Raw genomic sequence first — 11,937 nt, 5'->3', positions numbered from 1 at the left:
TGGAGCAAAATCTGCTGTTTGTTCTATGTGCAGTGTATGGGAGAAATCAGGGCAGGTAGTCTCCACACCATCAACTTAGATAGACCTGGAAATTAGAGATGTAGTCTGCAGAGCAAAAAACTGGTGAAAAATGCAGAGTAGAAGTCATATAATAGCCAGAAATAGTGTTATTCCTCATTTACACACATGACAGCTTATTCTGAAAAGTCACCAAAAAAGTTAGGTACACTTTAAAGTTGCCTTTCGAAAATTGTTGGTAATTGCGACATATGGTTTTTAGCTCTGGGATATTTTAATTTACTTTTTTTTTCTTCTAAATAATGATTAGTCGCTCAAGCTCTTTCCTTTTTTTAAAATTCCTTACCATGTAGGCTTTTCGCCTAATATTTTTAAAGAAGAGTAACCACATATTGCTATGTCTTCTCCAAGAACAAGCAATCTAGATAGCCTTGTTCTCGTACCTTGTAAGCTCCCAGTAGCTGAACACTGTCAGATGAAGGAGAAGTCATCACCTCCCGTGGCAACCTGTTCCACTCATTCATCACCCTTAGGCCTCTTTCATACGAGCGCTGTTTTTGCGCTTTATAGCCGCGAGCACAGATCGTGGCTATACAGCTCTAAAGATCGCGTAAACGGGTTAATTCCTGTTACTTGAAGTAGCTCGTTCACATGATCTGTGGAGTGAGGCATATGCTTTTCAGCTCCCATAGAAGTATATGGAAAGCACACAGCAAAGATAGTACAGGTCCTATCTTAGCACACACCACGGAGGTAGAGGTGTGCATAGCACTGGCATGTCCTATCTTTGTGACATGTAAGTATTTAGCGCGGCTACAATTCCTGCATGTGAAAGCTTCTATAGGTCACAATTTGTTGTGCGTCTGGGACTTGTGGTTCTACAGTTTTCAATGAGCACACCTTCACAGGGGAAGGATAATTGAGCTGGCTGTGTGTGGTATTCTCTTCCAGCCAATCACTCTGGTCTTCTACACATAAGTATAAGTGTCTCTTGTGAGGGATTGCTGGTCATTTTACGCTGTTGTTGCACTCTGTGTTAATCCTTCCAGAGCTGGTGGTATGCATACTTGTTTGTAGTGTCTCTCTCTCACCTTCCCTGAGGACAGTCTGGACACCTGCTGGCCTCCCCTCCTTGTGTTCTAGAGTGCGTGCATGGAGTAGTGTGTGGTACGGTAAACATGCAGGTGCATAAACCTGCAGGTTTCTCCCTAGCCCTTTGCAAGTGTGGCCTCCAGACGTCTGATGTCTTATATGTATGTCAGCATGGTGGCTGACTCTCTTTCCCCTTGGTGTGAAGAAATTTGGACTAGCTATGGGTTATAATCTTTATGCATGTGAGTTCTGGAGTGCGTTCCTGTTCTATGTGGTATGCATAACCTTGTGTGTTGGTGTGAACAGTGACGTGTTTTGTTTGTCTCTGCAAGTGGCCTGACATGTGCTCTATGTGCAGTCCTGTTCTGCGTAGTATGCATTACCAGGTGTGTTGGTTTGAACAGCGACTTGTTCTGTATGTCTGTGCAAGTGGCCAGACATTAGCCATAAACTGCTGTGTTCTGTGTTCAGTGTTTGTGAACAGTGTCATATCCTGTGTTTTGTGCATAGCTCCAAGTTCCTAATCAGGGATAGCTAGTTACCAGATGAAGACAGTGGGGCTGTCCTTATCAGGACAATCACCCTGCTTTTAAGCAAGGGTTCCCCACTTTCCCTGATTAGTAAGGGACAGGGGTCCTTCCATCTTTATCTGGAGTGGTGCAATTGGTCTATGTAAATGCTGTGAGGGTGTTTGCGGTTTTATTTGGACACCATCTTGTAATCCATGCTGAGGCATGGACAACACAATTGTTTCCTATAGAAGTGCTTTCTGTGCACTCCTATATAGCGCGAAAAAAGCGCTCGTGTGAAAGAGGCCTCACTATCAGAATATTTTTTTCTAATATTTAATCTACCTACTGTATACTATTTAAAAGAGGTGCATTGAAAAAACTAATATATTGAATGTTCATAGCTTTTAATTAGGAAAATACTAAGAGAACTGGAGAACTGTAACATATAATTTATTATTCTTTTACGCAAAACAATATAAAGGCATACATTTTAATAGATGTTCACGTTTTCTTCTACATCTAATTGGGAGCATCAGAATGACTGAGTTCTAATTGTCTCAAGCAAATTAAAAACATAAAAGAAAAAGAAGGTGTTGCCCTTCTAACAGGTAGCATATACATAAATCTGTATTGAAGCAAGTATTATAATGCCATTTTAGAATGTGAGCAATTATGTAGGCATTGAAGGATTTATTTACAACATGCTGCTTATACAGTAAAACATATGCTCAATGGATTTATAGGCTTTTCATATTTCGTGTGTTACAAAGGCCAAGGTAATTTTGCATTTTGATACAAAGAAGATATAGTGTTATTTCATTTCTTTGCCTTGCTGTTTAGTAACATACAAAGTGATAAACGCAATATTCATATACACACCACATTTATGACATCAACAAATTCATAAAAGTATATGCCCCCCTCAAAAAGTATACAAAGAAATCTTTCAATGTTCATGACCAACTATCATTCCAAAAAAAAAAAAAAAATACTAGAAACAATAAAAAAGGCTAAAGACCAGAAAAATATAAAATAATAAAAAACACAAAAAACTATAGAAACCATGGAGCAACGCACAAAAGTGGGTCCCCGTCTCTTGCCCTGAGAGGATTATCATTCTTCAAATGTTTCAAAATGTTAAACTTCAAAAGGGTTGCACCAAAATAGACTTTTATCACCAATCCATAAGATAGGTGATAAAAGTGTAATCAGTGGGGGTCCATCAATGAGACCCCCACCAATCCCTATGGGGTCCTTAGTCTTCCTCTCCTCTTCATTGCAGACCCCAACCTCCCTCTCCCCACATACACACAGTGAGGAGGAGACTAAACGGAGCTGCGGTTGAGCATGTGCAGTGCCACTGCATGAATGTACAATGGGACTTCCGGAGAAAGCCAGGAACTTATATTTTTGTCAGCCCCATTGAAATAAATACAGCAGAACTGCACATGTGTTATTACTGCTCCATTCAATTTCCATATGACTATGGGTGGGTGTAGTAACCCCACAGTGATGAGAAGACGGTGTCTTGGGATTGGTGGGGGTCTAAGCGGTAAGACCCCCAACAATTACGCTTTCCTTTGGACTGACAAAGCATAGAACATGCCAAGAAAAAACAATTAACAGAAACAGTGCTACCCTCACCCATAGGTTGTGTCTTGTGAATGAGGTTGAGTTGCAATACCAGGCATAGAATGTACATTTTTTTTTCCTTCCGGGCAAGCACTTCATGTATTTACTTACAATTCCATAGGCGAGATAAGGAATGCAATTTTACTTTCAATTTATCCATAAATTTCAGCACATGTGGGCACTCAGGATTAAATCCAACAAGCAGGGAAATATGCATTCATTAAGTGCATTGTATGTCTATCCAGTATTTTCACGCCAACATTATCTTCATAGGTTCATTCTGTTGTGTTCATTCTGTTTTTCACACATTTCTCCATCGTCATCTTCCAACTTCCGAGCACATTTTGCTGTTTCATTCCCTTGCTGTAATGCTTCTCTCAAACGCTTCCAAAAAATCTTCCTTTCTACATATCCATCGCTCCACTTGAGGTAAGTATTCTTGCGTAGATATTTGCTTAGTTCAAGCATATGTTTAAGATGAGCCATATTAACCGCCTCCAGTAGGATCACAATGATTCCACATTGACTTTCCAAGAACTGCCAGGACATGACCATCTCGAATTCAAAGCTGCACCACTTGCTCTCAATAAAATTTTGAGATAGGATAATTAAAGCCTTTCGGCTTCGGCAAATGCCTTCATTCACGATATTAGTTGTGATTGGAACTCCTGGTATGAAATCTCTGTAATGTAAGCACAGTTGAAAGCGTGGGGTACCACCTTCTAATTTTGGAACTAATTGCTCCTTTACCCATTCTTCTTCTAAGCTGGAATATATAACAAAGGCATCATATTCTTTTTCTGTATTGGATGTTTTATATTTTTGGAGCAAATAGCAAAGGTGAAAATATTTTTTTTTATAACAATGAAACATGCCTCCAGAAATGGCTATTGCAATTAGAAAGCCACCGAGGGACAAGTAAATGTTCATAATACAGTTTAAATTCACTTTAATAAGCTGTGTGCCCTGGAGGTATTCTGGTGTATTACATTTCAGACTTTCGCTAAACTTGAAACCTCTGGTGTTCTGCTCTTGGACCCACAGCAAAAAAGTTTTCTGATCGCAAGAACAGTCATATGGATTATGTGACAGGTCCACTTTTACCAAATTTTGGGCTATAAATGTAGTGGTTTCCTTAGAGAGACTCTGGAAACTGTTGAAACTCAAATTTAAAATCGTAAGAGCTAGTAACGGACTGAGTACTGATTCTTGTAGCTCCAGCAGATCATTGTTACTGAGGTCTAATGTCTTCAACAACTTAAGATCAGCAAAGGTCTCAATAGGAATATAATTCAGTTCGCAAGATGACATGTCCAGTAAGCGGAGCTCAGTCAAGTTTTTAAATACAGAAGCAAGTATATTGGTGCTAAATTTCGTTTTGGAAACTTTAAGCACTTCGACACTGTACAGGCCACAAAAAGAACACTCAATAGAAAAATGGCATCCTGTGTATGACAGGTCAAGGTAAATAAGTTTATGCATAAGCTCAAAGACTGGGTGTATGCCTACAGTAATCACCTGTGAGTGACTGAGATCCAGTGAAAGAAGATGAGGCATATTTAAGAATACACTACTTATGCCTATCATGGTATTGTAACTAAGGTTTAGGTGTTGTAGATTAGGTGCCCCATCAGAAATCAGAGAGCAACATTTCTCCATGTTTAACTTATTCCCGCTTAGGTCCAATAATTCAAGGTTAGGTACCACGATGTCATGCACAAAGGAAGTAAATTTTTGGGTTTCTGTTATTCGAATCTCTTTAAGTTCTTTGAGTGTTGAGATGACTCCAGAAGGCATACCTGTGAGCAGACTTCTTTTTATCTCCAGCTTTTGAAGACTGGAAGGTGCCATTTCAGACCATAGAACCTCTAAATCAGTATGTATCACCCGAAGCGATGTGAGGTTTTTAAAGAATTCTAAAGATAAGGTATTATCGTCAAAGTGCATGCCACTGATTGTCAGCTCATTGACATCCATTCCGTATAGTCCTTCAAAATGTCCACTTTTGAACCAAAGCTTCATATATGAGATTCTATAATGACCAATCACTATCTTCTCAACAAGAAGTCCAGACATGGCATTTAAGTTACTTCTCATGATATCTGCATTAGAAAAACAGCCTCTTAAATGTAACATGTGTAAAGAAACGGATCTGAAGGCACCAGGGGAAATGTGGTCTATAGGATTCTGAGATAATATGAGAGAAAAATTCGAAAGATGTATATTCCGTAGGTTCTCCAGGTCGTTTTCTTTTATATCAGCAATCTGGTTTGCACGTAGGTCCAGAACGTGCAAGGAGGACACATAGTTGGGTAAGTACAAACTCTTTAACAAATTCCTGCCAACATGCAGTTCCTTTAGCAAGGTAAGTTGTGCCAAAGAGAGCTGTGATAGTGAAGTAAGAGATGTTTCCACTACAACAAGTCGACGAAGGGAAGCAAGATCCGAAAACGTCAGTGGAGGCCAATGCATTACTGGGTTTCCAGTGAGAATAAGTGTATGTAAACTCTTAAGGCCGAAGAAAGCATAATCATCAATTGAGGTAATACTGCATCTAGAAAGATGGATACACAAAAGTACAAGAGTTTAGTAGAGAAGTGTATTGGAATAGACCTTTATCACCCATTTTGAAGTACTTTGGGAAACACTCACCTTGTGAGGTCTAGAAGCTCAAGTTTTGAGATATGGAAGAAGTGCTTTTTTTGAAGACTGCCAAGTGGGTTGAAACTTAGATCTAATCTTGTAGTATCTTTAGGCAACTCCAGAGGTAAAACAGAGAAATTGCAATTGCAGCAATTCAGTGATACTGGAGGAAGTTCCTAGAGTGAAAAAACAAGTGTTCTGTTAACATTGGATAAGATTGGTGTCACTTAAATCTAATGGACACAACATAATCCTCCATTTCTTTCAATTCCTTTTACAACCTCCACATTCATGAAACATGAATCCCTGCCCTATCAAAAACGACATGCCATGCCTAGTAAACAAGGGATGTTAAAGCAATGCACAATACTGTTAGAGCAGCTAGACTGTGGAACTCTCTGCCTGAGGACGTAGTGATGGCAAAATCCTTAGAGGAGTCTAAAAGGGGACTTGATGTATACAGGCAGGTAGGAACTATTAGGGGTTGATCCAGGGAACAGTCTGATTGCCATTAGGGAGTCGGGAAGGAATTTTTTCCCCAAAAGGGCTAATTGGCTTCTGCTCTTGGGTTTTTTTGCCTTCCTCTGGATCAATAAAACAGGAGGCTAGACAGGCTGGACTAGATGGACATTGTCTTCATTCAGCCTTACGAACTATGTTACTATGTTACTATGTATGTAATACATATGTTACTGAATGTGGAGTGGGGAGGATTTACAAAAAAGCATAAGCATTTTTGTAAATCCTCCCCACTCCACATTCAGAATTTTACTATCTTGTATATAATAATAATAATCTTTATTTGTATAGCGCCAACTTATTCCGCAGCGCTTTATATATAAAATGCTAGCATATTTAACCCTTAATGATGGGGCCCTTTTTATTTTTATTTTTGTTTTTTACTCCCCACTTAAAAAAAAATCATAAGTCTTTTATTTGTCCATCGACTTAGCTGTCTGAGAGCTTTTTTATTTGCTGGCCGAGTTGCATTTTTCAATGGTACCATTTAAATGTATCATATAATATACTGAAAAATGTTGAAATATTTCTAAGTGGAGTGAAATGGAAAAAGAACATAATTATGCCATTTTTTTTTGGGGGGGGGGGGTTCTTGTTTTCAAGGCATACATACTGCGGCAAAAATGACATCATAACTTTATACTATAAGTCAGTACAGTACAATACCAAATTTATATAGGTTTCTTTTTCTGTACTACCGTAATTTATTTTGCTGTAGTTTAAAAAATAAAATATCTTTGGGCAAAAAAATATTTTCTGACACCATCTTCTGACAGCCATAACCTTTTTTATTTTTCCATATAAGGGCTTTTTTATGCCGGATGTTCTGTCATTTTTAATGGTACCATTTTGGAGTTCATATAACTTTTGATCGCTTTTTATTCATTCTTTTCTTGGAGACAGGGTGGCTAGAAAGCGCAATTCTGCCGTTGTGTATTTTTTTTATGACAATGTTCATCCTGGGGGGTAAATAATATGTTACGTTGATAGATCAGACATTTATGGATGCAGTGATACCAAATACGTTTTGGTTTTTTGTTTAGATATTTTTATTATAAATATGTTTTTTTTGTAACTTTTTCTGCCCTTTAATTTTCTAATTCTTCATAAAACTTTTTTACTATTTTTTACATTTTTTAGGCCCCATAGGGGACTTGAACTTGTAATCGTTGGATCACACATACAGTATAATGCAATACCATACTATTGCATTATACCACATTCTGACAGGCACTTTATCAAGACGTGCTACAGACATGTCTTGATAAGCAAACAGTCATAGTAGCCCTGGGGCCTCTAGACGGCCCATGCTGCCTTGATAATTGAATGCTTTGTCATGTTCTCATTGCGGGGGGGCCTCTTGGGACCCCCCAAACACTGATCGGGGCGTTTAAATGCCAGTTTCATGATTGACAGCAGTATTTAGAGGGCTAACAGCTGCAATCAGCATGGATGCTCAACGTGGCTCATTGGGGCAAGTGTCAGCAGTTAACAATAGCCAGCACGCACCATGTATGGAGTGAGTTTGGCTGTCATTGGACCACGGGTGATAAGGATGTTACTATATGCCATTGGACGTGAATGTGTTAAATAATTCTGGACATCACATAATAGACACAAACTTAAGATAAGAAACAGACATAATGACCTTCTTTTACTTCATGCTTACAATAGCTGTAGGTAAAATGTAAAAGAGTATTTTAGAGACAATGTGTTTTCAAGTTTTCACCCATCCACTGGATAGCTGAAATCTGATAGAACAATAGGGGTCCAATGGTTGGGACCCCCATGATCCAGAGAACAAGGGTCCATTCGATCTTCAAGAGAATAGAACGGAGGACGCAGAGGTGGACCCCTGCCCCATTAATTTCAATGAGAAAGACGGATAATGCAGAGTACTTAGAACTGGCATTGAAAACAATGGAGCAGTGGTGTGCCTATGTGACCTCTGTCTTGTTCCCTTGGAGAGCAACTGGAGAGCAAAAGATTAAAGGGGTTGTCCCGCGCCGAAACGGGTTTTTTTTTTTTTTAAACCCCCCCCCCCGTTCGGCGCGAGACAACCCCGATGCAGGGGTTAAAAAAACCACCCGCACAGCGCTTACCTGAATCCCGGCGGTCCGGCGTCTTCATACTCACCTGCTGAAGATGGCCGCCGGGATCCTCTGTCTTCATGGACCGCAGGGCTTCTGTGCGGTCCATTGCCGATTCCAGCCTCCTGATTGGCTGGAATCGGCACGTGATGGGGCGGAGCTACACGGAGCTACACGGAGCCCCATTCAGAAAAGAAGAAGACCCGGACTGCGCAAGCGCGGCTAATTTGGCCATCGGAGGGCGAAAATTAGTCGGCACCATGGAGACGAGGACGCCAGCAACGGAGCAGGTAAGTATAAAACTTTTTATAACTTCTGTATGGCTCATAATTAATGCACAATGTACATTACAAAGTGCATTATTATGGCCATGCAGAAGTGTATAGACCCACTTGCTGCCTCGGGACAACCCCTTTAAGTCTCCGGAACAACTCTTTAATGTAGATTTTTTTACAGTGCAATGTTGCACCCCTATTAATAGTGCCAGCAGAGTGTTGCCCATTAACAAAGCCAGAAAATTGCTCTTTAGTAATAGAGGCAGCAAAAGACTGCATCAATGTGCCTCCACAATGACATAACAAATTCTAAAAAGCAGTAATAGAAAAAAAATGTCCACGTTATATCACCCAGAGCAGATATCGATACTCTAAAAGTCAGCTTGGTGCTAACAATACTGAGGTGTAGAATTTAAGGAATCTCCCCATTCTTCACTCTTAATTTTTACAAGGAGGTATGGATTTTTGGATTTGGACTCAGGTTCAATTGTATAACATAGTCCCTGTTAGGTGGCAGGTTTGCTGAAGGAAACAATTACATAGAGGGAAACAGATTCCGGAATCGTCACCAGGAAAGTGGTGATTTTGCCTCAAGCCAGAGAATGAGCCAGAGAACAGGCCAAAGATCAGACTCAGGAATAAGATGGCAGGAGTAGTTGTGTCCTTCCTTACCTTTCCTCTTTGGATGACCAGGTTTTCAACATAACATAATTTTGCCAAATTCTTTCCCAAGACCTCTTATATGTGTTTATTCTAGCCGCTCATTGGTTGTGTTGCGACTTGTGGATTTCAAGAGTTTTGCTAGCATGTTGTGATTACTCTATTGAATTGGGTTAATGAGAAATTGCAGACCTTAGCCAAATTAGAGCTAAAGTTAGGATGGACACATCTGTACCAGGTGACAAATCCAAAGAGCAAGATAGAAGTGGAATCCAATCACAAAGTCAAAGTTGGGATCAGAGCCACAATAGTAGTCACAAACAAGGATCACCACTATGGCTGTATACCGTGTTAACACAAAGGCCAGGAGTATCTGTTGATTCACCTTAAAATACAAGATCCTCATTAGACACTAGTCTCTATACATGCACAACACAGCCGGAATCAGGAAGCCACAGAGCGGGAGTCACCACTGGAGCCAGAAGTGAAGAGTTAGGGCGCTCTCACACAAGCAGTTTATATGGCGCACCATTCACGTACCTCCCGCGCGGGGAGCACGCAGCAGTATGCAATGCATTGTGTACTTGCTGTGTGCCAGCAATCCCCATATACTATCTTGGCATGTAATATGTGCCAAAAAAGTGCATGTCGCATTCTTTTTTGCTTGTGCTGTATGTGAGACGCACAGTTGCAAGCAATAATATTGGGACCACTAAGGGGAACATTATTACTACTAGGATCCCTATGGGGGGCACTATTACAAACTGGGGCCACCAATAGAGGCACTATTACTATTGGTTCCACTAACAGGGGCACTATTACTACTAGAGCCACTAACAGGGATACTATTACTCCTGGACAAATTAGGGGGTCATTATTACTACTGGGCCACTAACGTGGGCACTATTACTATTAGGGTCAATATTACTAAAGGGGCTACTATTACTACTGTGGCCACTATGGTGGTCACTATTAATACTTGGACCACCAAGGGGGGTGCCATTACTACTGAAGCCACTATGGGGGCCACAAATACTACTTGGTCCACTACGGAGGTCATTATTACTATTGGGGACATTATCACTTTTTTTGTGGTGGGGCAACATTTCACACTCATCTCAGGCAGCAGAAAGGCCTGAAGCGCCCCCAAGGATGGTATGCTGGAAAGCTGCATAACTAGGAAATTAGAGGGGCTCTGAAAGTTGTATACGAATGGAGGGAATAAAGGAGTTAAAAAGAATCTGTTACCACCTTTATGCAGCATAAGGTAGTGACAAGCACACTGATTTCAGCCCCACATCTATTGACCTATGAAGCCTTTTCTGAGAAACGTACATTTTATTAATAGCAGCAATCACATCAGACTGTGAGAAAGTAGTTCAGGATATTCATTAGCTGCAGGCTAGCTCCGTCCACCCCCATCCTCAAGCTATTGATTGACAGATTTCTCTATATTACTGTACTTAGGGGATGGAGCTCAGAAGGATGCAGAAAAATCAGTATTTAAATATGTTAGACCTGGATCCTCAGGAGAGTCAGTCTGACACTGTTTATATGTAATTAATGTTTGGGCTTTTGGTTGTCATCTTATTAATAAAATGATGGAGTGAATAATTAAGTTACTTTGTTTTCTTTTTGAGGGACCTTTTTTAGTTTCAGATAGTGTGTGGTGCCTCAAAAGTTTATAAACTTGATGTGCTGTTTACATTGTAAGGACTGAACTAATTATGTAGGCTAACAGTTCTTACAAACTTTTAGTAAACTTTTAGTAAAATAGGAAAAACATCAACAACCTACCTCTATGCAGCAACTCCCAGCACTGTGAATCATATACCAGAGCCTGAACAATAAAATCCATCGATGGTCCATGTTCCGTAAAATGCTTTACTTCAAGTAGAACACGATTCTGGGCATTTTTGAAATCTTTGCTGTGTTCTAAAAGTTGCTACGTCAAAGTGTAGGAAAATACCTGACCAATGCCACTTCCTGAAGTTCACAGAAGAGTTGAGCAAATTGCTATTTGATAAAGGTTCTAGATAAATATGCTATATACAAAGGAATCCGTAAAAATAAATCAATAAATAGAACCAAGTATTAAAATATAAAGTCTATTAAATAATGAATGGGATATACTTTTGGTATGTTCCGTACTCCCCTCTGCAACAATGTAATTTGTGCCTTCCTGACCAAGACGCTTCTGCTTCCTCTTTTAGGGACACGCTTGTGTTAATAATTTTGTTTGTTAACTTGTTTTATTAACTTCATGTTTTTATGAACCAGAAGCAACGTATAGTTAAAAGCATAAAATCTTCTGGGCAACTTAAAATTTTATTTTGGGCACAGCAAACCCAATTCTTCCTCCATGTCAAGTTCTTACATTGTAAGGTATAATATATTTGTGCTAATGTACCCCTACTGCAGTATATGTAAATTCTAAGAAAAGTGAAAAGTCATTGAGGCGTTCTATGACAACATGAAAGTTTGAGAACCCAGGGT

The 11,937-nt window shown here is 39.8% G+C and overlaps 1 protein-coding gene across 1 annotated transcript; it reads right to left on the bottom strand.

Moving 5' to 3' along the window:
* Positions 1-2,076: 2,076 nt before the first annotated feature.
* TLR4 (toll like receptor 4) lies at positions 2,077-11,360 on the bottom strand. The gene is made up of 3 exons (XM_066579783.1): positions 11,239-11,360; positions 5,907-6,073; positions 2,077-5,808 (listed from the first exon to the last, which is right to left on the bottom strand). The coding sequence occupies exons 1-3, from the start codon at positions 11,308-11,310 to the stop codon at positions 3,522-3,524; spliced, it is 2,526 nt and encodes an 841-aa protein (XP_066435880.1). The 5' UTR covers positions 11,311-11,360; the 3' UTR covers positions 2,077-3,521.
* Positions 11,361-11,937: the final 577 nt, after the last annotated feature.

The sequence above is a fragment of the Eleutherodactylus coqui genome, chromosome 10 (genome assembly GCF_035609145.1).
Source record: "Eleutherodactylus coqui strain aEleCoq1 chromosome 10, aEleCoq1.hap1, whole genome shotgun sequence".
Taxonomy (NCBI): Eukaryota; Metazoa; Chordata; class Amphibia; order Anura; family Eleutherodactylidae; genus Eleutherodactylus; species Eleutherodactylus coqui.
The sequence above is the reverse complement of the archived record's forward strand: the minus strand, read 5'-3'. Positions and strand labels throughout refer to the sequence as shown.